The 27,452-nt window shown below is 40.9% G+C and overlaps 1 protein-coding gene across 1 annotated transcript; it reads left to right on the top strand.

Annotated features, from left to right (window-relative positions):
• The first annotated feature begins 63 nt into the window (after positions 1-63).
• Positions 64-25,740, top strand: mtr (5-methyltetrahydrofolate-homocysteine methyltransferase). Its single transcript, XM_014473075.2, has 33 exons — positions 64-233; positions 1,423-1,634; positions 1,739-1,828; positions 3,154-3,223; positions 3,313-3,405; positions 3,621-3,727; positions 3,915-3,974; positions 4,506-4,600; positions 4,686-4,786; positions 5,057-5,118; positions 6,330-6,397; positions 6,480-6,559; positions 7,418-7,530; positions 7,635-7,775; positions 8,328-8,513; positions 9,643-9,822; positions 10,336-10,452; positions 11,472-11,612; positions 11,719-11,808; positions 11,955-12,107; positions 14,257-14,364; positions 15,565-15,665; positions 16,502-16,569; positions 17,634-17,754; positions 17,861-17,942; positions 18,877-18,975; positions 19,118-19,193; positions 19,315-19,470; positions 20,156-20,355; positions 20,486-20,686; positions 20,830-21,022; positions 22,452-22,564; positions 24,403-25,740. The coding sequence occupies exons 1-33, from the start codon at positions 185-187 to the stop codon at positions 24,490-24,492; spliced, it is 3,816 nt and encodes a 1,271-aa protein (XP_014328561.1). The 5' UTR covers positions 64-184; the 3' UTR covers positions 24,493-25,740.
• The last annotated feature ends 1,712 nt before the right edge of the window (positions 25,741-27,452 follow it).

Below are 27,452 nucleotides of genomic sequence, written 5' to 3' on the forward strand. Positions count from 1 at the left end.
AAATCACACTCATATCCCGGAAGTTGTCTTATGTCAAATAGTAACTGCTTTTATTTTGAAGGACTGTGACCGGAAGCCATGGTTGGCCCTTCCAGTAGTCTCCGTAGGAAAAGTTTGAAGGAACATAATTATCCGCCGGGTGTTCAGGATAGCTGGGCTGTTCTCACGGCTTGCTTGGCTTCAAATGGCTCCGACAAATGTCCGATATCAGCTCTGTGCAGCTGCGGGAGCAGGTAGGTCCTCCCACCCGGCACTGTCACATGGTTCTCTGTTAGCTTGGAGCTAAACTCTGATGTGATGCAACTGCTTTGCAGTTGACAGATCATCTGGAACCACATGTTAACATTCAGGTCTGCAGCCCAGCAGAACACACAGGATTGACCGACTCGTGGCTGCGCTTAGGTCAAATTAGAATCGGGTTAAATATTCATACTCAGGGTTTGTTTACTGTGCTGCATGTTTTAAAATGAACTGTTTTGTTGTAGTTGGTATAGACAAGAAGTTGGAGATCCGAAGGAAAATTTCCTCCTTGACGGACAATAAAGTTTTATCATATCTTATTTCTCACATCGACACTGATTTTTTGATTTTTCTAAATTTGTTTTATTATTCTTGATGATGTGGCTTCCATGTCTCCTTCATTTCTTTCATTTCTCCTATAATTAATTGAGATATGTATTGTAACGTATGCTTTATTTTGAGAGTAATCTATGTTCTGTTTCTATTATTGATAACATTTCATTAAAAATAATAATTAATGGCACCACTGCACTCCAGAACTGAGGGGTGTGATACTTCTTAACATAGCCTTAATGTTTTTTCTTTCATTATTATTCTAAAATCTTTAATTCTGGTAATTGTTAAAACACAATAATAAACCACAATGCGACTAAACTAAATTAATTGTATTTTAACTGAAACCATATATTGACAAAAAAAAAGTTTAACACTTTTTCCTGCTAAATTATTGAATAGACATTTGAGCTCAAATAGTAAATAGACTGTACTAGTATATAGCGCTTTATCAAGCCCAGAAGCACTACAGTCACTCACACACACATTCACACACTGATGATGACAAGCTATGGATAGTAACCATAGCTGCCATGCACCACCACCAGCAGGCTTAGCGGGTGAAGAGTCTTACCACACAACGAGAGAGACGGACAGAGCCCTAAATTGAACAATCCACCATCGTCCCTCAAAGATATTTATTTTTAATCTGTTCTTCAACCACCAAATCGGTGCAAAGTGTTGTTCTATCCATTCAGATTTCCAGAGTTTCAGGAACTCCTGGTCATTCATGGATCTTCTTTAGAACTGTGGACGCTGATCTGCGGTTCAGCTCTAACTGTGGTTTAGGACGAGCTGAGCCGAGCCAGCGTTCTTAATGCAGAGTACTGCTTGTGTTTTTCTGTCCAGGCTGCAGCTCTGCAGTGGAGTCAGAGCTGCGAGTTTTGCTGCAGCAAAGGATTGTGGTCCTAGATGGTGCAATGGGAACGATGATCCAACAAGAGAAGCTGGAGGAGGAAGATTTCAGGGGAGAAGAGTTTAAGGAGCATCCTCTACCTCTGAAGGGCAACAATGACCTCCTGAGCATCACACAGCCAGCCATCATTTATAACATACACAAGGTAATCCATGCAGATGGATCCAGATGTTGTCCTGTCTGATGCTGGACATGTGGCTTCTTTGACTAGACCAAAGTGCTGCAGTGTTGTCCATGGTGTGTTTCCAGGAGTACCTGCAGGCCGGAGCTGACATCATTGAGACCAACACGTTCAGCAGCACATCTATCGCCCAGGCAGATTATGGACTGGAACAGCTGGTATGAGCAGCACACAGCTCCTGCTGCCAGCACAAAGGTCATGCACACAGAGAGACGAGAGTTCACTGATTAACCACTGATGAGCTCATTCTGAGAAATTCTCCAGGATCTGTTTCTGCATACCAGAACTTATCAGAGCTGACCTGTGAGCTTGCTCCTGATGGCTAAAAGCTCTTTTTTTGCTTTCGTTCTGCACAACTTCAGTCAGTTTTAAGTTGATAACTTCCCTACTTAGTGTGTCACCTACTTCTCATTCAATAAATTAAATAAAAGCTGGTTTGGACGCAGCAAAGTTGGTTTTTAAGTAAAAGTCTGGATTGACATGGTTCTATTTATTATAAAAGTGTATTTGCAAAAAGACAAATATTCTCAGTTCTAATTAACATCATTTGTTGTAAGGAAATGATGTCAGTAATAATTTCACACTGATTAAAAATTCAAAGTTTAATAAACAACTTTATAGCATTGTTGAGCTGCAGTTGGGGGCCACAAAAAATCAGTCCAATTGCCACATATGTCCCCTGGAAGTGGACTGAAGTGGAGTGAAGCATTACAAGCAATATTATTTCTTGATCGTTGTGAAGTAATAATGATCTTGTTGAATTCTTTTAATATATACTCTGCTTTATTATGGAAAAAAGTTTACATTAAGGAGCTACTACTGCCGTTAACTTCTTACTTACCTACTTAAATGGATGTTTGGTATGAGGGATTTCTGTAAAGTCAAGGTCGTAATCCAAGCAATTGTTACTGCGTGTTCACCCAGGAGTCTATGACTCCATGCAATCTGCTGGGTTTCCTTACATAGAAACCTTATAACCAACCTGAATAATAAACTGAATTTAAAGCACTGTTTGAACGAAGATCAACTGGGTTTATGTTTCTGTAAAGTGCCTTCAGATGACGTGTTATGAATTGGCAGCATATAAATAAACTGAATTGAAGATGTGAAAGAAGAATACAGAAATCCATGTTATGTGTTGAAATGTGGCCAGGATAAGAACATGGACACCATTCATCACCAGTCAGTGTGCTTTTTTGTCTGGTTTGAACATACCAGAACAACTGGAGCAGGTTTTCCTGTCTGGACTCTGGAATTGTTCTTCTTAAATGTCGACTAATTCATAATTAAAGCTAACTGAAGACAATGTGCTACCACTTGAACTTCTCCATGCCATCTGTTAGGTGTGTGCGACATGAGCATATGGAAGCATGTGGAACATGTGGCTAATGTAGCTGTCACTTTAGTCATTTATTTTGTATTAGATGAGTTTAATGTGGGTCATGTTGTTCCTTCAGAGGGTAACTGTGTGTTTGTTGTGCAGGCCTATCGCCTCAACAGGGCGTCAGCAGAGCTGGCCAGGAAGGCAGCCGATGATGTCACCAAACAGTCTGGTTAGCTGAACCTCCTGTCTGCTGCAGTGATGGTCATACATCAGCACAGGGGTTTCTCATGGGATTAACATGATCTTGTGTGTCCTCAGGTAGGAAACGCTACGTGGCCGGGGCGCTGGGCCCCACCAATAAAACCCTCTCCGTGTCGCCGTCTGTGGAGAAACCGGATTTCAGGAACATAAGTAAGAATTTAGCTTTAGTGTAAATCTGCCTACATCAGACTGACCTCAACCTGAGTCACTGTACAAGGAGACCGGTGAGATGGGATACCAGGTTACCATGACTACGCTGAAGAATAACCTCACCTCCCAAAAGCCACAGCAGGGAACTGAACCAGAAGCAGAATGTTTGCCTCTGTAGCTGTTGTCCTTACTGCTGTTTGGTTTTGTGACTCCAGCGTTTGATGAGCTGGTGGCGGCTTACACAGAGCAGGCTCGAGGTCTGCTGGACGGCGGAGCAGACATCCTTCTGGTGGAGACCATCTTTGACACGGCCAACTCCAAGGTAACATTTCTTCGGCTTAAGTCCTGGCTACAAGGTGTCTAATTTGTTATAAACAACTTAAACATACATAAATTATTATACAGCTTCAGTGATTAATCCTCTGCAGATGCTGTAATGTGTGGTATTTGTTACTCATACAGTTTTTCTTACTGTAGTTTCACGATGCTGTCTTCCTGTCTGTCCTCAGGCTGCTCTGTTTGCCATTGACCTTCTCTTTGAAAAGTCCTATGAAAGGAAGCCCATATTTGTACGTCATTTTCACTATACTCTTATGATCATAACTGAAGTTTCCACATGGAAACCTTTTGAATCTGTGAAACCTGTCAAACATGTTATTTATGTGTATCTACAGAAGTGATGCTCTTATTTCAGTTTATCTGCATCATTGCATTTTTTAAATTTGCTGCTGCAGATAAAAATAATAAAACTGAGGTAGAAATGTTTGTATTTCTGCTAAAACGGCTGACAGGAACTTTTGCATTTGTTAAATCAGATTTAGGCACAAAATAGAAATGGGTATTTTCCAGTGCATCTGACAGCTCCAGATTAGTAATTAACCTCACAGGTGAACAATGTAATTTGAATCACCACTGATGACCAAACAGAACATTTATGTGTAGCATCAATTACTTGATAGAGTTCCAGGAGATTACTTGGGAAAATGACTCCTAAAGTAATTTACTCTTAAAGGTTGCAGTATTTTATGGTACAGTACAGGACCTATGACGTAAGGTATGTTGTCATGACTACATTGTGAGGTGTTTTTGGGATGGTCCAGATCTCAGGAACCATTGTGGACCGGAGCGGCCGGACGCTGTCCGGTCAGACGGGCGAGGCATTCATAGTCAGTGTGTCCCATGTGAAGCCGCTGTGGTGAGTTGACCTGTTGGAGAATCAACATGAGGTGATGTGGGATGAACACAGACAGGAGTCAGATGTTTGCCTCTCTGTGTTGCAGTATTGGTCTGAACTGTGCGTTGGGGGCAACAGAAATGAGGCCATTTATTGAGGCGATTGGGAAAAGCACAACAGCTTTCATCATCTGTTATCCTAATGCAGGTAACCCACAACAACATCTAGTCCATAGTGTCGGCATGGTAACCTATCTTCAGATACAATGCTGGTGATTTAATTGAATAACTGAAGGCTTCAGTGAGATGCCGCCAGGTTCTCTGCGATCAATCTAAACTGTTTACTTTTCATTAAAGGACTTGCAGCTTTGACCTGTGCTCTATTTCCTGTTGCCTCGTCTGTTGGACCACCCAGTCCATTTATTGATGAGGTCAGGGGTAATCTAAATAACACTTTGTGTTCTTTTTTTTTTGTTAGGGCTTCCCAACACGTTTGGAGGATATGATGAAACACCTCAAGTTACAGCCTCCAGTCTGCAGGTCCTGTTCAATTTCCACACTGATGTTTAAAAGAAGCAGTTGCCACAATCATTAGCACCCTGATAAAGATGTGCAGCTCAGCCTTAAAATATATGATTGCTGTGTTAACTGTTAGCACAAGACGCCATGTTTTGTTGTAGTTCAGGTAAACAGAAGATTTTCCGACCTCTCTTCCCATCCCGCTCAGTGAGGTGGGTCCTGCTGCAGCCCCTTTCATCACAGTTCCACTTGTACTTTAAGAATAGTTTGCCTCTACTGTAGAGCTATTCAAGTTCAGGCTAGAAGCTATTTCCTTATAGCCATTTCCCGACTTGCAAAGGTCTACGCACATTGACTTGAATAGCATGTCCTCTTGTTTTTTTCTGTAGTATTATTAATAGAATTTTTTTTATTGTATTAATCTCACTCTGGTGTTGTGATTAATCATGATTAATTGCTATGCCTAACTTTGCAAGCTTGACATATAAATATGTGCAGAGTTGTGGTTCTTGCAGGAATGGTTATTTTCTAGTTGTTGGGTGCTCCGCCCCTTTCTGATGCCGCTATGAGCAACTGCCTATACAGCCCATATCACTGATCAAAAGTCCTAAAACCTGGAGGAGTTTCTGTTGAGCAGTTTTTTTTCTAAGGCTGTGAAGCATTCTGAGTGTCCAACTACATTTATTTAAATTCCACGTTAACTTTATTAAAACGGGAAAGATTTTCTAAGGATGAGGTAGTGACAACATAGCGCCAGAATTTAGGTAATATATTCATTTTGATAATTATGTGATAAGTTATTGATGTTGTCAGCCATCTGTCATTTAGTGCTATTTGAGTAATAAATCAGACTTTGCTCATACAAGTGTTTTTATATTTCTGGCAACTCTTCATTTTAAAAGGATGATGACATCATCATCATAGAGACATGCTAGGTTCAGTTGTCTGCATGCATTCCATAGTCAGAGGCTCCGTGGCTAACATGAATAACTCTGGTGATGGTGAGTGGATTGTTTCAGGATTACTGAACTACTTCAGCTTGATAAAATGCTCCAGAAAGATAATAGATATTTTCTGTTTCTGTGGAGTTTTGAGACTTTATCTGTCACATGCCTTAGTTTAACACAAACTTCCAATTTTAGGTTTAAATGTAAAAAAAAAAAAAAAAATCAGTGTGATGTTGCACTACCACTGACTGCCTGAATGCTGCTCAAGTGTCATGTCTCTCGCAGGAGTTTGCAGTGGATGGACTGGTGAACATAGTGGGGGGATGCTGTGGGACCACCCCGTCACACATCAGGTCAGTGTGGTTTTTCTTCGACAGCTCAGTGTTTGTCTGATCGTCCATGTTTACATGATGCTTCTTCTTCCTCCTCACACAGAGCCATAGCCGAGGCAGTTAAGCAGTGCCAGCCAAGAGTTCCTGCTGCTGATACCTTTAAAGACTATTTGCTTCTCTCAGGTATAAATGTTTCTAGGATCATCGCTTACTCAGAGAATTTTTGATGATATGCCTGATAACTGATTCAGTTTTAGGTCTTATAGGTTCACAATATAAATAAAAACTAAGTTGAGGTTATGGAAGTGTTCAGTGGGATCTCTGCCAGTACAAAGTCTCTCATCTCTTGTTGAAGGGAGGATGAAAGACGAGATGTAATGACTCTTTCCTCTAGCTCTTCAGATTTCTTTTAAAAATTCTTTTCTTTACGAGACTTGTCCAGATGCGAGACAGTCTGACTAGATTCAGCCTGATAGGGAAGTGAAGCTTTTATTTTTTAACTTGCTTATTTACAGTATTTAATTTACAGTTTAAAATGAACATGTCACATGTTGGCACAAGCAAAAGCTCTGGATGAAAAGTAGTCTAAAGAAAGCAATGTCTTGTATATCTACACCTTCTCCCAAAAGTCAATCTACTGCACCACAAGCATCAGTCAGCCATCCATACTAACACATCATTAAACACAAAGCAAGCAATGTACAAATGATAACAAAGAAAAAAAAACATGATCTTTGTAATGATTCTGCACTATACTGAATGAATATACTTCATTATACATTGAAAGAAAATTATATTTTATTATTCTCTGAAAGGCAAAAATAGATCTGCTCTCTTTGCTTTCTGCAGACAGTTTGTCCCACAGATTTGTTCTATAATAAATCTGTTACTGCAGTCGGAGACTCTCAGGCATTATTTGAAGCTTTCTTCCAGGCTCAATCTGTGTTGTTACAGAAAACTAAAGTTTCCTCCATATGTTTATCATAATTCTATAATGCTAAGTTCCTGGCTTGTTGGAAAGAAAATGTTTGTAATTTGTAGGTTTGGAGCCCTTTCGGATTGGCCCATACACCAACTTTGTGAACATTGGCGAGCGCTGCAACGTGGCTGGGTCACGCAAGTTTGCCAAACTGATCATGGCTGGACAATATGAGGTTATTATTATAGTTATTATTTCTTAGATTGTAATAAAATCACCACTGTTCCACCTCAAGAGACAGGTTTTTTGTCAGTGTGTTCTTCTGTGTTTTGTCTTCAGGAAGCTCTGAGCATTGCCAAGGCCCAGGTGGAGATGGGAGCCCAGGTCCTGGACATCAACATGGATGAGGGCATGCTGGACGGTCCGGCTGCCATGGCTCGCTTTTGTAACTTTGTAGCCTCTGAGCCTGATATTGCACGGGTAAGACAGTCAAATAAATTCATGCTCTTTTTTTTTTTACCCCTCCAGGGGTCTTTTGTGGGCTCTAGTGTCCTTTATATGAAAGTAGGCTGACAGGAAAGGGGGATGGAGAGGGGGGAAGACATGCGGCGAATATCGTCGGGTCCGGGAATCGAACCCGGCCGCGTCGAGGACTCAAGGCCTCCAAACATGGGTCGCGCTATCCCCTATGCCACCATGGCACGCCCCAAATGAATTCATTTTTTTTCTAATTTTTTCCATGTTTAGCAGAATTCTGTTTTTAAGAACAGTGGAATACAGAATCTAACTCATCAGATGCCCATAAGTGAGCCTGGCATGTAGAATAACCATCATTACTGTGCCTTATTGTTGGGTGTTCTGAGTTGAAGGGAAGGTATAGAGCTGATCTGTTTCACTTGCTGATCATATGTCAGACATTTGTTTATTTACACTTTCAGAACCATCCTACCTGTTTAATGAGGAACTGAATAACCTTGCTCCATATTTTATAAGCCCCTCATGCTTCTAGAAGTCTTGCTTTTGGTCCTGCAGGTTCCTCTGTGCATCGACTCGTCCAACTTCTCAGTGATTGAGGCTGGGCTGAAGTGCTGTCAGGGCAAGTGCGTGGTGAACAGCATCAGCCTGAAGGAGGGGGAGCAGGACTTCCTGCTCAGAGCTGCCACTGTGAAGCGCTATGGAGCTGCTGTGGTGGTCATGGCTTTTGATGAGGAGGGACAGGTGAGGCCAAAGTATTCAGCCAACACACACACACATAGTGTCTACAAAAATATTACAATCATAAAATTATATGTCAACATATCATGGTTATGGATGATTTAGTGTGTCTATGATTGCAGTTCCCACACAGCAACAATTACTAGTGCAAACATTTTATGATCTTCCTTACATGATCACAGTTTGAGTGTTTTGCTTTATAATCTCTGCCACAGTTGCCTTCTGGTCCAACAGTGCAGACGTAGCTAAGTTCAGTGCAAGTCGAAGTGTTACTGTAGTCAGACAGTTCCGGTGTAAAACACTGATTTTAATTACCTAAGTTATGTAATATCGCACCTCTTCAGCGGTCTATGGAATGCGTCTACCAGAAAATAGAACCTACATTCCTAACGAAGCCACAAATAAGGAGCAACAATACAGAGAAAAGTTCTGTCAGGAAATAAAGCCATCCTGAGCTGTTTCTATTGACCATAAAATTGCCCTTTAGCTTAAAGAAAACACTTTAAGCAATTAAAAAAATCTTGCCAGAATGAGGTGTTTTTTTTTGACTATCAAAATTGATTTACTTTGCTAGAGTGCAATGGAAACACTTTTTTCGCATTACACAAATAATATGATCAACAACCATGTTGACGTTGTCACTGATGCAGGGAGAAGAAAACGACAGGAAGTAGTTGTTACAGTTCTGTGGACACAATCAGACAAAATGTATCAGTCAGAGATGGCCGAGGCATCTGTGGAGTTTTATTGATCTGTACTTGGAGCAACAACAGGAAGTGAATGTCTCCACAACAAATCAATCAAAGCAAACTGATTTTGTTCAATTTTTCATAATCAGAAGAGAAACCTTTAATTAGTCAATCCAACTTCATGCAGGACATGTAGGATGTTGCTACATCCTACAGCTGCCTTTCTAGCTTCTATTCTAACTGAAGTAGAAGTCCTCTTCATTGGGATTAAAATGGACAGCTTCCCTCCTGCTGAATACACTGTGTTCTCTTTGTTAGACATATACTGTGCCATCATAGCATTGATATTGAAAGATGACATTTTTTCATTGGACGAAAGGTTTGAGCAGTAATCAGTAACTGCTGGTGGTGTGCAGTTGCTAATGAATGTGCTGCGACTTCAGGCCACAGACACGGAGCGGAAGGTGGAGATCTGCACCCGGGCCTACAACCTGCTGGTCAGTAAGGTCGGCTTTGATCCTAACGACATCATCTTTGACCCCAACATCCTCACCATTGGCACTGGCATGGAGGAACACAGTGACTACGCTGTGAACTTCATCAGGGCCACTAAGCTTATCAAGGTAACAAGATCAATCTAAGACAAAAGGTCTGCGGTCGGGTTGTGCCCCTCTGGTCCATACAGCAGCTTTCTGTATACAGTGACAGACCTCTGGCTGACTTTAGCTCTGGCATATAGCAGTTTAACTTGGTGATTTTAGAAAAAACAGCAGAGTGCAAAACTATCCTGGCTGCTTTTGGGTTCAGCAGCCTGGATTTATTTACACTTCTCTGCGATATTGATATTTTGACAATGATACATTTGCAGTAATGTGTGCAACCTTATCCCCTTGTGGCTTCACAATACTTTAGCCATTTCTCACACACTTATGCATAGATTCAAACAGCAATCTCTCCTGGGATTGGAAATGGCCTCAAGATGGCGTCTGGGAAAAGATGAGTTTTACAGGGCTCAGGATGTAAACATGGAGCTGGTTGGCAGCTCGTTTCTAGTGGTATAATCACATTTCTACTAACTAAGAGCATTATGGGTAATGAGGAGACGCTCTAATGAAAAGCTGTCTGTTTGTGATTAGGAGACCCTACCAGGAGCCAGGGTCAGTGGAGGCTTGTCCAACCTCTCCTTCTCCTTCAGGGGTATGGAGGCTATTAGAGAAGCTATGCATGGAGCATTTCTCTATCATGCCATCAAGGTAACTATGGTTACAGTGTTACATCCACATACCCAGACACAGCTGCCTTTCTATCTGATCTAATCAGTTGTTGTGAATTGCCATCACACCTAACGATGACAGAGGCACAACTTGTTGTTATGGTGATATTATGATGTCATAGCAGGAAGATTCAAATTCAGTTCAATTTCACTGCTCCTCCAGGTCAGGAGGCTCATTTCTACTGAAGTATTCTTACATCTTCTGTGTAACAACTGATCTGTTCTTAGTGACTGTTGAAAAAAGTCCATGTGGAAAATAACAGTCTGTGAGATCTAATCTCAGCCAGATTAGCTGTGCAGAACAGGTTGAACCTAACAAAAAAAGAAAAGTGTAAAAACGTCTAAAATAAATAGCAAATTTTGGATACTGACAATAATATCTTTCTTTTTTTATCTTAAATGACTTTTGTCACTTGTGGCCTTTATTTAACAATACACTGACAGGAGAGTGGGTTCTGAGATAGGAGGAAGACATGTGGCAAAGGTCAACAGGTCAGGATTTGAACCTGTGACTGAGGCCTGTGTCTGTGGGTCACACACTTTACCACTGCCACACCCTGGAAAATAGTTTGATTTAGTTCATTTTAGTTCAGATAAGAAAAATAGAATTTATGTTGTTTTGAATATTCTATATCTCTGTTCTGTTGAAAAATTTTAGTTCTTGTTCTTTTGTGTTTTTGTCCAGGAAGGATTAAAAATAAAGTTGGCCGTTCCATCAGTATTTGTCTATTTGAAAATAAGAGTAAAACAGGATTTTTAATATTTATAAATACATAAAAATTCATAACATTTTACAGTTACATTGACTGCCCAGAGACAATAGCTCCTCTGTCTTGTTGTGGTACTACAGGGTTCATGAAATGTTGACGGCGAGGCGTCTGTTCTCTGGGAGTCTTCGCTCCGCCTCCCCCCTTCTTCTTTACGTTCTGTTTCAGGCATTTTGCTGAACACATGAAACTCTAGTGAGATTTAAATGAGTTGATGTCATTTCCTGTATAGGATGGGATGGATATGGGCATTGTAAATGCCGGGAACCTTCCTGTTTATGATGACATTGATAAGAAGCTGCTGTTGCTGTGTGAGAGCCTCATCTGGAACAGAGATGCTGACGCTACAGAAAAGCTGCTGGCCTACGCTCAGGTAGAGGAAACCTGGCAACCATCAGTCCTGCAGGCTGTTGCTGGTTCTTCTGTGGATGTTGTTGCTGCTTTGCTTGGACTGACACAAGTCTGCCTCTCATTAACAGAATAAAGGGAAAGGAGGGAAGAAGGTGGTTCAGACAGACGAATGGAGGAAAGCATGTGTAGAAGAAAGGCTGGAATATGCTCTCATCAAGGTAAAAACATTCACAGGCTGTAGCAGACACTGTGTGTAGGGGTGTGTGCGTGTGTGTGTGGGTGTTTCCACTTGGCCCAAAGTGTGTTATGCTTAGGTGCAAGTGTAAAAATGTATTCCACACACTGTTGTCTATGTTCCTGTCAGGGCATAGAGAAGTATGTGGTGGAGGACGTGGAGGAGTGCCGGGCTCAGGTAGAGCGCTACAGGAGACCCCTTCACATCATCGAGGGGCCCCTGATGAACGGCATGAAGGTGGTGGGGGACTTGTTTGGAGCTGGGAAGATGTTTCTGCCACAGGTACCCTTGTTATTCACCTACACTCAGTGTTTCAGTTTTCCTCATGTCGTCTGTATGCCATTCATTCTAGTCATGCCATTAACGTAATGTACAGTAATGTAAACCAGTCAACCCCAACCGGTACCGGTCCGTGGACCAATTGGTACCGGCCGCACAAGAAATAATTAAATATCTCAGTTTTATGTATTATCTAAGTCTGGAGGAGCTTTTATTTTGAAAGTCCTTTAACCAGATTCTCTCGGTTACGTGTTGCGTGCCAACATTGAGCCACAAGCAACAAAATGAGTAAGAAACAGATCGGATGTCTTTGGAGAGTTTCTTTGTGAAGGGAAATGGCCCAGAGAAGAGAGGAGAATGGATTTATCCCGGTAGGTGATTCACACATTTCAAGCCCTGTTTGCATGACATGGTGACCGACTCGCTAATGAGGCAATGGAGCTTCAAACTGCTTCGCTGCGTAGAGACCAGGCACCCTGAGCATAAGCAACACTTCGGGTGTCATTGTCTCTCATCACTCCCAGATGGAACCGTCTCGTTGTAGAGAAACAAGCTCAGGGCTCCTATTGATTAGTCGTTATCATGAGTTAAAATTTTCATGAAAGTAAAATGTTTGTTTTTGTGGCACATCTGTATCTTATTTTCAAGGTGTAAATGTTGCCATAGCGACCAGAGTGAGAAAGCATTAGGGCAGTGGCCGAGACGAGATGAGAGGAGTGGAGCTTGTGAGTCTTAAGTCTGGTTCTCACGGCACGATTTAAGAATTGTCGGCCGATTTTTCCAAACTTCTGTGACCACACACGACACGAGCAGATAAAAGTACAACAGGTTCGATCGGTTCATGTGTCCAGCCACACGGCAGGAGCAACACACCACACAAGAACCGATTCCACTCAGGAACATCCTGATTCCAGAAGAAAATTCCGTAAAACCACCAACATACGTGAATTTAGAATAAACAAACACGGATAACGATGTAGAGGCAATAGTGATAGTTTGTGGACTCATTTTAAGCGAGCTAGTGTCAGCGTCAAGCCCTGACTGATTGAAGCCTTATCGTTAGAACTTATGTCAGGTTAATGAAAGATGAAAAGTTACCGGGTTTATCAAGTGCGATACCAGTTATGCTCCAGTTCCTCTCATCATTTCTGTTGATGTCCCTTGTCCCACTGGACTCTTAGTTGCGCCATGTCAGCTGTTTGGGATTCCCCTCCGTGCTTACGTCACTGCACTTTCTGATTGGCTACCTGTCACATTCAACAGGCTGCGTTCTCGCTCCCAGTCAGGGAAAACCCCACACGCTGGGCCAAGACAATCCAACATGTTGAATATGCCCAATTTTAGATCAGAGCGGTCCCCAAGTTCTATGTAACACACCACACAGGCAGGATGATCGGTTACAATTATCGCCAGCGACAATCTTCAAACTCGGAATGTTCGAAGATTGTCGTAAAGGGAAAATTGGGCAAAAAGTTGGAAATCGTGCCTTGTGACACCCCCCCCCCCCCCAACTGCGGGCTGCAGTAAAATTACCAAGCCTTGATCGGTCTGCGGTGATATAAGGGTTGGGAACCACTGATGTAAACAGTTCTCAGGTTGAAACTATAAAACGACATTTCCATGTCTGGCTCCAAATGTCCTGCTGGTTTAAAGACCCAGCCACAGGTAGAGCTCCGAGTAACGCAGTTTAGTATGCAGACAACAATGTATAATAATTGTTCATAGTTGAACATTTGCCCAATGAGGATTGTTGCCATGACAACAGATTGTTGTTGAATCTAAAGACTGTTGGTGAGGACCAGAACTCATCTGTCCGTACTGATTCTCACCAAGTACTGTTGTCACCGACCACTATATTAGGTACAAGCAGCTGTTCAAATCCTTCACAGATGGTGAATCAACCAATCACATGGAAGTTTTAGTTAGCACCCTACAGATGTGAGCAGACAGCAACAGATGTGCTTTCACTGTGTAGTTTTGACATGAGATTAAAATAAGTGACTTATTTCCTGAGTTAGTCTTACAGTGTGGTAGCATCAGTCAGCAGGCTATTAAGTAGAACTAAATTGACAATTTGATAATACTTCTGTGCTGTTATTAATGTTTTAAAATCAACAGTTGCCCCAAACTGAATTACTCGTTGTATTTCTAGGTAATCAAGTCGGCTCGTGTCATGAAGAAGGCAGTCGGTTTTCTGATTCCCTTCATGGAGAAGGAGAGAGAGGAGATGATGGCAGCATCAGGATCAGCAGAGGAGACGGTCAGGAGCATTGTTTTAACATAAAAAAACATTCAAATTGTACACAAACTTTTTATTGTGAGAAAATTGGTGTTTTTCACCCTGTGGGATAGAGTAAGATGGTTACCAGCAAACACATCATATAACAATAACAAACTTCATTTAAAAGGGATAATGTACAACTCCAATGTAAATGTCACCATTTAATATGCTGTACCAAGTGCTAGTAAAGCTAATTCACAGCTGCAGTGCAAATTAGCTAACCCTACCAGTTAAATTTTGTTGTTCTTGTGACAATGACAATAAAGATTTATCTAAGTTACCCTAACCGATACTAGTCTATTCCTAACCCTAACCCTAATTTTATCTTAGGTGTAATTCAAGCACCTAAAAATTAACTTTATACCAGGTGAGTCTTTCTCACCTGGGAATGTGAACCTGTACTGGGCTGATTCTGTGCCTTCATATAATTTTAACAGCTCCTGGAGAAGTTTCATAACTTATAACTTACAAATATGAAACAGGAACAGGTCTGGAAACAGTCTGTGTGCTACACTCAAGAGAGAGATTCATTTGATGTATCAAAGAGTGACTGCTGATGTCATTGTTACCATCGGACCTGAATATTGTAATATGTCCAGACCAGAGTCATCATATTAGGACCAAAGCCCAGTCCTAATATGATGGACTCCTTGCTTTTGGTCAGGGGTAATGTTTAGAGGTAAAGTGTGAATTAAGTTTTAATTAGTTTAATAAAAGCATGTCATGAATATGTGTGTGTGTATTTGGTCTTAAGTCCAGAGCATACTAGCTTCTTTGTTGCTTTTACTACCACTAGATGATATGCATATGGAATATAACATAAACAGCACTATTCAGAGATGCAATGAGTTTGTAACAGCTGTGTGAATCACCTAAACATTGCAACTGTAGCCAAGGTCACATGTGGGTAAAGTTCTGCAGAAGTGTTCCTGATTTCCTTTCATCATTGTCTCTATTTTAAAACTCACATAATTTCTATATCTGCATACTTCAGCACCATGTCTAGACCACACACCCTTCATATTTTCAGTTGTCTGAAACTAGTACACCAAATCTCACATGTTGAACAGTGTGCTCAGAAAGAAAGCCTAAGCACGTGAAGTTGAAAACAGACTCTTTATTCCCTAGAAATGGGACCTAGAAGTCCCTAGAAAGTCTGATCCATTCCTCTGTCTGCAGGATCCCTATCAAGGCACCATAGTTCTGGCTACAGTAAAAGGAGACGTTCATGATATCGGCAAGAACATTGTGGCCGTGGTCCTGGGTTGTAACAACTTTAGGTAAATTCACTTTCAATCTCTGCTGCTGTTTTTTTTTCTTTTCATTCTTTTTAAAGTAACCATTTTAAATTTTCTTCTGTTTTTTTTTTGTTCCATATTGTCAACTTTACCTTACTTGTTAATATTAATCCATTCACACATTCTCTTTCACATCCACACTCACTACTGACCTGAAAAACAACTTCAATCAGACCTGGCGGTTAGCAGCTCATTGGAAAGGTTTCTTTAATTTCTCCATTTACAGAATCTAAAGAGATTTTTGTGCTTAGTGACACAAAGTCACAAGTCAACATTCCGATCTGTCTCTATTCGCCAGTGTTTGATGGAATTAATTGAATGAGGGATTACTTTTGGAAACCAACCAGAAAAAGATTTAAATAATTAGTAAGGAATAAATAGGAGTTCACAATATTGTCTGTAAAACAAAAGTCTATGGTGAAGATTCTCAGCCATCCATGGCACAATAATACTAAATGCTTTAATGCTAACTAAATGCTGAAGACGTTACAGAGAAGCCTTTTGGATGAGAGACAAAGCGTCTTTCTGAAACAAGAAAAGTCCTGTTGCTTTTTACTGAAGCAGTGTCCATTTCTTGTTGCTACACAAGAAATTTGCTGACATGGGGGGTCTTTAGAAGAGCTGATGCTCTTTGGAATCTGTTGACTGAGCCTTTGGGATTTGACCTTCTGACCCTGCCATGAAATTTAAGGCCAGAGAGTTTTTCTAACACTGATTGTTCCCTCCCTCTGGAATGAGATACATCAAGCTGTATCTACGGTAAAGCTATGACTGAGTGCTTCTGGAGAACTGACCAGCTTGTGTTTGCTCTGTTGCAGGGTGATCGACCTGGGTGTCATGGTGACCTGTGATCGTATTCTCAGAGAGGCCGTAACACAGAAAGCTGGTATGATTAAGGCGTGCCTATGGCAAAGGTTGCTGGGTACCTGGAGATATTGTTTACAGCAGAACTATATAGAATTGGGGAATAGAGAATGGCTATAAAAACACACTCCCTGGTAAATGTTAGGAACACTGGCAAAATGTTGAAAGTTAAATTAAACTGGACATATTTAAATGTCATGTGACTCTTGCACTGCTCACACTTTCACTTAAAATGGATGAGAGGGTTAGCAGGATGTCAGTGGGGTGTAGCAGACCCCCGTCTGGGTGGAAAAGGAGCTCCCAAATGGCAGAACCAAGGGGTTGTTTCCTGTGCTCTGGTGGGTTCACTCCCAGCTGACTCTAGACAGAGGAAAGGCTTTTGCTAAGAAAGGTTGGTGCAATCAACTAACTCTCTCTTTGGTTGCCTAGCAACAACCTGTGGAATAACTTGCTCAGCAGCAGTTTTAAGTTTTGCCACTGTGCTTCATTGTTGCCTAAAAATAAAAAAAACAATGATTTGAAGTTAAAACTGTGGATAAAACAGGACAGGTCATGTCACCAGCTTGGTAATATTTCAGATATGTAAAACAAAAAAATATATCAGTAATAATTATTGATATTGACAGTTATTGATATAGGCTGATGTTGCTTCTAAGACTTTGTCACATTGTCCAATCCTAATCAGACTGTATTAAATCAGATAAATGTGGACTGACTCTGAATGTCTATGTGATAAATTGTGGTACTTTAAGATTACATTTGTTGTGATTTGGCACAGAAAATATGTCAAATCTGAATTAACTGTAGATGATTATTGTATGTAACAAGCTGCTAGACCATTGCTTTATAAATATGGTTGTCAGACAGCATTCTCTTGACAACCATGCTAGATGAGGACATGAGGGAGGAACATTGGGAGGATGTTGTCTTACTTTTAATTTGCTCTGCAGAGTTTTGATGTTGTTTGCTTCTCAATGTACTACTTTTAGTCTCTTTTTTTCTGTTATGACTTTGAGCCAGTGATGTATTTATTTATGCTATTTCTGTTATACTGCGTGCTGATAGATGTTTGTTTGTTTGGAGCAGATGTCATTGGTTTGTCAGGCCTCATCACTCCCTCTCTGGAGGAGATGATTTATGTGGCGAAAGAAATGGAGAGACTTGGAATGACAACGCCTTTGCTGATTGGAGGAGCTACTACATCAAAGTAACTTAACTATGCACTGACACATAGGATATATTTTTAAAGAAAACTGTGATTTAAATATTGTAATGACCCAAAGTGGAGTGTTTCAGTGCTGTTTGTTGTGTAGGACACACACTGCCGTGAAGATTGCACCCTGCTACAGTTCTCCTGTAGTTCATGTCCTTGACGCCTCCAGGAGTGTGGTGGTGGTAAGTCATTTATCCTCAACTGAGGGATGGTGCAGGTCTGGTGCAGGTCCATCTTTGCATGTATCAGTGTCTCATTTGGCTCATTAGAACTGTTGTCACAGTGACTTATCTTTCTTTTTATGTTTGTGTACATAAAACATTTTTTACATAGATCCTACAGAAAGTAGCAAAGTGCATGTCTGGAAACCTTACCATCAAAATCCTGCCATGTAGCTGAAGTGTGTGTGTTGCTTCTGCTCTGTTATAAAATAGTGTGTACAGGGACATATTATTGTTTCAGGACAGAGTAAGACATCAAAACCATGATTGTTTTTTTCTTTTGTCACATTTAAAGATCTCAGTTTATAGAATCAAATGTTCTGTTCACTGTCAAAATATCCCCAAGTGACCAAATAGATATTAGCTTATTAATCTGTAAATATAACCACCTCTACTCAAGTAATAATACTAACACATTTTATTTATAAGACACTTTTCATGACACTCAATGATGCAGTACAGTAATAAAGATAAAAAAACAAGAACAGTATCATGAGGCAATCAGAAAAAAGTAGTAATGTAGGCATGGCAAAATATGCCCTATTAATTCATTTTGAAATTAATTTTTATAAATAGCAAAGCTTCTGTTGCAAACATTGTCAGGTAATACATAAACTGTCCTGGACATGAGTGTGTGAATGTTTAACAGAGTGAAAATTGACTTTTCCCACTAGAAGTGTCCACTAGTGTCCATTCTAGAGGTGAAAGTTCCTTGCAAATTGAATCATTTCCACAGCTGCTACTGAACTGCATTTGGACCAAATTATATTCATGATCCTTTATGGTGCTGAATTTATTTGGAGCTCACATGTTATTTTTTGTAGCGGTGGGACATGGTTTTTTTGGTTTGGTTTGAGTCTACTGGTGTTCACCCAGTTCTGTATCTGTGTCTCAGTGCTCCCAGCTGCTAGATGAGGATATGAGGGAGGAATATTGGGAGGATGTGAAGGAGGAGTATGAGGAGGTCAGACAGGAGCACTACGACTCCCTGAAGGTGAGAGTTGGTATTAGTGGAGAAGAGGGCTTCTCTGGTTCCAGGAATCCCTTTTCCCCATTAAGAACAAACAGGTGGCTCCTTGGAATGTAGAACATGCAGAGAAGTGAAATGCTGTCCTTCCTCCCTGTGTTGTCTCTAGGACCGTCGGTATCTTTCTCTGTCTGAGGCCAGACAGAAGGCTTTGCATGTCGACTGGTTCTCTGAGCCTCGGCCAGGTAAGTCAGCGCAGATCGGTGAATTTCAAACTAAGAACATAAATCTGTTTAATGACTGTCTCAGCACTAACAGAGCTGATAGTGAGCATGTTCAGTGTGTCTGGTTGTCTTTGTGTTGCAGTGCGCCCTCAGTTCTTGGGAACTCGTGTGTTTGATAGTTACGATCTGAACAGTCTGCTGCACTTCATCGACTGGAAACCCTTCTTTGATGTGTGGCAGCTTAGAGGGAAATACCCCAACAGAGGATACCCCAAGATCTTCAATGACAAAACTGTTGGTATGAGCTTCTCTTTGCGTTTTCAGACTGCTGTCCTGCTTCTGCCAACAACCTGCCATCCATCCATTTGTTTCCTTCTCAACAGCAGGTTGGTGTTGAGAGGAAAGCTCTCTGGGCTTCTTCTACCACTTCTTGCACAAAAAAACAAAGAAGTGCTAAACAAGGATTAGCACCAGTTCTTCTGTAGTCAGCGGGTTGCCAGTGTGATACTACTGTATATAAGAGATGTTTGCATTTAGGAGATGTTTTCTAACATCTCCTAAATGTTAGAAGATGACTACATGCTTCTTTGACTACATGGTCAAAGCCTTGACCATGACTACATCATGGTCAAAGCCTTGATGTAGCACTTTCAACATACCATTAGACTACTAATGTGCAGCTGTTTGTGATTCATCTTTTCTTTTCCAATGTCACAAGAGTAATTGATTGAGAATTCTTAATGTTCTCAATCAGCCAATAACGACAGCAGAAGGGTCTTCAGGCTCTGCCTTTTCTGTCCTTGTTTTGTTTTATTGCTTCATGGTTTTTAAAACTTTGTGCTTTTGTTTTGCTCTCGAATGTTGTACATTTGAATATTTAGAACTCCTCTGCATTCTTTACACTCAACCACAGAACATGGTTACATCACCAGTATGTGTGATCAGGCTGTAAGTCTGAATAACTGGCTGATGTTGTGCTATAGGTGCGGAGGCTCGCAGAGTCTTCCATGACGCCCAGTTACTGCTCCATCAGATGATCGACAGCAGCAGTCTGAAGGGGCGGGGCCTGGTGGGCTTCTGGCGAGCTCAGGGTATGGGTGATGACATCAACGTGTATAAAGATGATGTCACAGTTCACAGAGACACAAAGCCAGTCGCCACATTTCATGGCTTACGGCAGCAGGTGAGAGTCTTTATCTGGAGTTCATCAACTTTCTTGATGTGGCACCTCACAGCTCGACTCTTTCTCTGGGAGTGTAAGGGGGGGGCATGAGGTAGCATTAGCAGTAAGGGAATGTGTGTGTATTCTGCAGGCGGAGAAAGACAGCTCCAGCTCAGAGCCCTTCCTGTGTGTTTCTGATTTTGTGGCTCCTGTGGACAGCGGCGTTCCTGACTACATTGGGCTGTTTGCAGTAGGTGTATTTGGAGCAGAGGAGCTCAGTCAGCGGTTCCAGACCCAGGGAGACGACTACAACAGCATCATGGTCAAAGCTCTGGCTGATCGCCTCGCTGAGGTGATGTATGCAGGATGAAACCTTAACACCATAAAACTGTGAACATGTTAATGATTCACAATATATATATATCTTATGGTACTGTTAGACAATAAAGAAAAGTAAAACTGGAGATGATGTTGTGTCTGCTGCCTCTGCCCCAGGCATTTGCTGAGGAGCTCCATGTGCGTGTGCGTAAGGAGCTGTGGGGCTACAGCTCTGACGAGGCTCTGCAGGCCTCAGACCTGCACAGAGTCCGCTACCAAGGAATCAGGCCTGCAGCCGGATACCCCAGCCAGCCTGACCACACGGAGAAACTCACCATGTGGAGGCTGGCTGCTGTTCTGGAGGAGACAGGTGAGAGCAACAAAACACATCTAGGTTCTCACAGAGTTTCATCCTTTTATATCTGCTCTCTTCTCCAAAAATCCTGTTTGAAACTGTGTGTAAGTCAGCATTGCAAAATACTATTAACAAACACTCCAAAACTCAAAGTTGTTTTTGACAGTATCTACTCATTAGAAGGGTGATGTTTAGATGCTGTGATGAACGCCAACCAGACTGTCTGAATATTCCTCGTGTTTCATGATTAATAAAGGTTCATTTTGGTTGTTTAAATTCTGTCAAATTTCCTTCTTGAGCGGATATAAAAATATGATTTGGCACCAATATTGTAAACATTTCTTAAGAAAGTAGTATTTCATGGATTATTTGACTGTAAGTAAATGGTAGCATGGTGGGGATGCTAGCTTGTTCCTCCAAGTCTTTACTTGTACAGCCAAGACAATTTATAAGCCCTCAAATATTTATATTCATATATTAAACATGATTGCTTATTCAGATGGAAGTCTGATGCATAGGCCACCTGGTTTGTTGTGTGTATAATCACACCCCGTCTGCAATCCCAGCTGGACTGACTGAATCATCTTGACAGATTAAAATAATCGTCTCCTCAGATTTAGAAAACTCCTCTGTTTGAAAGTTCTACTGTAATTTTAAAATGAACAAGTAGCAACACAAAAAACATAGAAGACACTGTTTAAAAAGTATTCAGCACTCCAGGTACAGTTATTACCTGTAGCTGGTAATAACTGGTACTACCAGTATTACCTGGTATTACCAGTTACTAACTGGTAATAATAATACCAGGGCATGCTAATCGGGGCGTGCTGTGGTGGTGCAGGGGGTTAGCACGCCCCACGTTTGGAGGCCTTAGTCCTCGACGCAGACGTCGCGGGTTCGACTCCCGGTCCTGACGACCTTTACCACATGTCTTCTTCCCTCTCCTCACCCTCTTTCCTGTCTGCTTACTGTAGAAAAAATACGAGCCACAAAAACTCTTCAGAGAAAAAAATGGAAAAAAAAATAATAATACCAGTTAATAACTGTTATTAACAGACAGACAGATCTGATCATTGGAACATAATAAAACTTTCTGTTGGCACCACCAGGGGGAGCTCTAGTATTGTCAACTAATGGCAATAGCTACTATTGTCACCTCGCTCTTGTTGTATTACATTACAACAAGAATGGTTGTAATGAACCTTTCTTGTTGTAAAGGAACATTACAACAAGATTAAGGACCATGAACGGCTCTGGTGTGACTGGATGTGACATGTGGTGCTCTCTCTGTAACTCAGTTTGGTGTTAAGATATATGTAAGGTATCACCTGTTCATTTTGGCTTTGTGTGTGGTGTCTGTGTGTATGCGTGTGCGTGTGTGTGTGTGTGTGTGTGTGTGTGTGTGTGTGGGTGTGTGTGTGTGTGGGTGTGTGTCTGTGTGTAGGAATTGACCTGACAGAGTCTCTGGCCATGACACCAGCTGCCTCGGTCTCTGGACTTTACTTCTCACACCCTCAGGCTTCGTACTTCGCTGTGGGAAAAATCACCAAGGAACAGGTTCTCATCATAATTGAATTCATTCATGCAGCACTGATTCACCACAGATTCAGTTTCAAGACACTTTAGAGACAAACTGATCCAATTTATTTACAGATTCAATTAGGCAACGTGATGCAGTTACATTAGGTTTTTCAGAGATAATTACATACTTTTCATTTCAATTTTAGTTATAAAATAATGCAACCAATTTGGTTTTCTATATCAGTTGGGCAAACATTTTCTGTCCCTTCTTCTGGATGAACTTGTAGTGGCATTGGACAAGAACATCTCCCTTCACCAGAACTATCCCAGTGTGAGCAGCCATCTAAACCGGCAGCAGACAGAACAACACAGGAGCAGTGATCCAGGAGTACTTTCTATTGAAAAGAAAAGGAAAGGGTTAATGGGAAGAGGAAGCTATTGGCAACAATTGCTCAGCTTATATCCCCCTCCAGGAAGGTGTCACTGCTAAACCCTAGGCCAGGACAGAAAGAGAACATAAAGTTAACAGCAGCAATAATTGTGGACAATATGTAATAAAGAGTAGGCTGGTGGTAATTATCTCCTCCAGCAGTTTAACCAAAGAAACTCCAACTATAAGCTTCATTACAAAATAAAGTTTTAAGCTTCATCTTAGAAGTAGACAGAGTGTCTGCCTTATAGACAGATAAAACTGGGACCTGGTTCCTCAGGAGAGGAGCCTGATAACTAAGGATCTGCCTCCTGTTCTACTGTTAGAACCTCGAGGAACCAGCAGTAAACCTGCAGTCCGTTAGGGACATGTGGACCAATCAGATCTCTGTATGATGGAGGTAATTATTAAGGGTTTTATATGCGAGGAGAGTCTTAAATTCTATCCTGGGTTTAAAAGGGAGCCAACGAAGAGAAGCTAAAATGATCTCTGTTTTTAATTTTCATCAGAACTCTGTGCAGCATTTTGGATCAGCTGAAGATTTCGAACTGTAATTTGTGGACTTCCACAAATTACAGTTTGTAATTACAGTTGTAATCTACTGTAAAGAATTACAGTAGTCCAGCCTTGAAGTACTAAATGCACAGACTAGTTTTTAGCATCGCAATAATCTGTAGATTAAGAAGGAAATTGTAGAATCTGTCTAATATGGGATTTAATAACATGTTGTGGTCAAAAATAACACTGAGGTTCTTTACTTTATCACTGGAAGCCAACTTAACCGATCACATCATGATGTTTCTCGGTTGGTGCCACTAAGGAATCATGATCACACTTAGGTTCCCTTCTGTATCCCAACATTAACAAGGCATTTAACTTGCAGTATCTTCCTTGTACTTTCTGAAGATTTTCAGCTCAGGTCGATGAGTTGATGTCTTCCTTTGGCAGAACTTGCTTCTTTGCTGCTCCGCCTGTCAGACTGCATTTCTCTGTAAATCACTGGCTCGCCTTTCATGCTGATGCTGACAGAACTCTGCTGTGGTACCATCATGGATCTAAAGAGAACCTCTCAGGAGGAGATGTGGTGGAGCTAGCTGGATCCTCTTCCAGCTGAACCTCTGACCTGTGCAGCTTCCCTATCAGCTGAAATATTCATATCAGCTGCTGTTTATCCAAAGTGTTTTGTAGCCAGGCTAAATGTTAATGTTAGCACAAAGTAAATTTAGCACCTATTTCTTAGTGGCCTGCTAGTTAGATCAACAGTTGGGTTCTGCCACTGCTTCTCATATAACATCCAGTAAATGATTCTGATTCTGAATGTTTTACATCAGTTGATCTTTGCTAACAATACAAACAGTTCACTAGAAACCCTGGGAAAATCACAAGATGACTACTTAAACCTGAGACCCAGAGCAACATCCAGACTGATGTTCATTGTGTGCAGGTGGAGGACTACGGCAAGAGGAAGGGGATGAGTACAGAGGAGGTGGAGAGATGGTTGGCTCCCATCCTTGGCTATGAACAGGAGGCGTAGCGTGGATCATCATTCCAGCAGAGGCTGCTCCATGCTCTCTGGCAGTGGTACCACACGCTGCTGCATTTATTACCCCCAATGCCTCAGTGTTTGACTTTGAATGGGAACATTTCAGAGTGTTGAGGACCGTCACTGACCAGTCTGCCACATTCAGATCGGCTGGTTTGTGGCTATTCATGTTTTAGAGTTGGTTTAGAATTTGTACTTGAAATGAAAATTTCATGTTAACCATCAGTCAGCTTTATTTCATTTGTTTATGTTTTCACAATGACTATTTTGTTAGAATAATCAGAGTGGTGCCTTGGAGGCTGCAGTGTACTGTCACACATCATCAGGGATCTCAGCACAGAGTGGGGCTGCTGCTGCTGCAACAGAGAGGTCCTTAAAAATCAATAAGTATTTCATTTGTAAGCCATGCAGCTGTTCAGAACATAAAAGAATGTAGGATATTTTATTGCTTTTATTTTTTATTAATAATCTTCTGATATGATCAAACTGGTAATTCTGTTCCTGGAGACTCTACAGGTGCAGACCTTAAGCTTCAACACAACATTGCTACACCACAGTGGCATTTATTAATAATACCCAAAATTATTGTTGATGTCAGTTTTTACTTTTAATTTTGAATATACATTCAGAAGGTAGTCTTGATTTTATGTTTCTGATGAATAAACATGTTTCTATTGTCTGATAGTGTGTTTGAATGTTTGTAAGTGAGCAGCTTGGAGTAAATAACAAAGATGAAACTATTTCAGTTCTGACATCTAAAGGATGTAAGTAAAAAATCATTTATGCAAAAGAGTTTTTTTTAGAAATTAGGAGAATTTGTACTAAACTAGGTTCTAAACTAACTTCTAGTTGTTTAGAACAACTAGACGTTGTTCTAGTTGTTCTAGAACAAGTTGTTAGCTTAACATTCTGGAATGTTAGCTGGAAAGCTAACATTCCAGTTTCAACTGGAAAGCTAACATTTTAAACATTGGTTTTACAAGCATTGATTTTTTTCACTAGCTGGTGCTCTATGTTTCTTCCTACTGCTCTGCTGTGAGCTGTAAGGAAGTTCTCAACGTTTTAATGGGAGAAGCAACTGAGAACAAACTGCGGCTCATGTTGTGTCATAAAGCCCTGATGCTGCAGCTGGGTGTCAAACTGACAGCTTGTATTTTTTAGTCTTTCTACCTGTGGAATAATGATGGCAACTTGTTGAACATTGTGAGCTGTTATAATAAATGTTTCATAGATAATAAACTGTCTCATGTTTGCTGTGTTTTAACTCTTATGTTGACTGAAGTGAGGCTCTTTGAGCCTTTCTCGGTGATAGACTGTTAGATAAATGAATGTTCAACAGGAGGACACCGTCTCGCTCTCCACTAACTACCTGCCAAGAAAGACCAGCTGAAGCAGCTCTGCTCTGAGGTCCAGGTTAGCTTTGCTGCCTCTCAGTAACCTCACTGATTCACATTTCAGATGTTTGAGCGTGTATGTTGGGTAAAGCGGGGATTCTGCTTTATGATGCACAGTTAATCATCTGATAGCTCCCAGGATAAGGAATGTTCCTTCACTCAACTGGATGGTGTTCTCAGATTCTTTACTGTCTTGATATCATGCAGTAATAGTTTGTCTGTTGTTTCCCCACTTTATTTTTTGTGTTAAAACAAGTTTATTCTCAATAATGACTTCTGAATTCATATCCTCCCAGAAATGAAAAGGGTTTATTTTGCTGCCTCTAGAAAACTTTAAATTCAGGTTGAACTGGGTTTAAAATGCCAGACAGCAGTAAAACTTCATTTTACAGTAAATGTGCTTTAAAGAATCTACATTTGATCTATGACAATTTGTCGATCATTTCAGATGTTCGACTAATAAATTTCTTAATAGAGCTGATCAAAATGAGTCAAAATGAAAAAATAGTGGACCTGTCTCCCATGCTGAATGACTGAAGCCATTTCCAGGATTCTTTTTATAGTTTGATCAGCCTTGTTTCTGTGTGGTTCTTTCATAGTTCCCTCTAGTTTTTTGTGGACCTACAGGTAAACCTCAGCTACTATTCAAACAGGTTCAAAGTTGATTTTCTACTCAATTGTCCAGAACTTGAGTAACTTAGAATTTAAAATTTGTTAAGCAGGATGGGGTTTTCCCCCCCACATTATGTCTTATTTTCAGCCAACAATTTCAGCCTGAACCATTTCAACTTCATTAAGATAATGTTGTCATTTCCATTCTTAAAACTCCAGATTAAGATGGACACAGACTTCTGCTTTTGTGATGACATCACATTATGATAGAAAGTGCCGTGTCACTGCAGGCCGTCGTCTGAAACTTAGAGCCCATCAACCGTATGCCTACACAATGCGAGGAAATGCAGGAGCAAATTTGTAAGAACTGATTTTTCATGTTGATTTTACAATCATGACTGAGTAATAATGTTTGCCTGATTATCAAAACAGCCTGTAAAACAGAACCTGAACAGAACAGACCTGCACACTGCTGCATCCAAAAAGCACAAACATGACAAAGACGGTTATGTTCCTGGCAAACATTTAGAGCAGCTCTGCTTTGAAAAAAATGTTTTGAATCTTTTGCAATGCACTGGGCCTCAGTGGGCCTCATGAACCACTGAAACTGTATGTTTTACACAAGACTGTGTAGGAAGTTGGATGGCTCTTTTTTTTCTCCATCTAAAGGAATACAAAATGGACATTCGGAGCTCCAGACAAGCAAATGCCTCTAATGGAAACTCTTGATGGAAGCCAGTCATGCCAACTGTTTCATCAGGAATCTTTGGGAAAATTTAGAATCTGGCCATGTGAAGTAACACCAGTCTTTGTAAATTGTGTTCAAGACTCTGGGTTTGGTTTTGTGTTCTATGTTTTTGCTGTTTCTCTTTTTATTAATCAGTTATTTCTTAGTTCACTTTTTTGTTTTACTCTTATTGATTATTAGTTGCTACTGATTTCTTG

Source organism: Xiphophorus maculatus, chromosome 10 (genome assembly GCF_002775205.1).
Source record: "Xiphophorus maculatus strain JP 163 A chromosome 10, X_maculatus-5.0-male, whole genome shotgun sequence".
Lineage (NCBI taxonomy): Eukaryota > Metazoa > Chordata > Actinopteri > Cyprinodontiformes > Poeciliidae > Xiphophorus > Xiphophorus maculatus.

What these genes read in the sequence shown, in the direction of transcription:
- mtr (XM_014473075.2), top strand. Translation starts at nt 185, where the DNA reads ATGGCTCCGACAAATGTCCGATATCAGCTCTGTGCAGCTGCGGGAGCA. An exon ending in ACCGGATTTCAGGAACATAA is followed by an intron (nt 3,406 to 3,620) that starts GTAAGAATTTAG and finishes TTGTGACTCCAG; the next exon opens with CGTTTGATGAGCTGGTGGCG. An exon ending in TGCTGTTCTGGAGGAGACAG is followed by an intron (nt 21,023 to 22,451) that starts GTGAGAGCAACA and finishes GTCTGTGTGTAG; the next exon opens with GAATTGACCTGACAGAGTCT.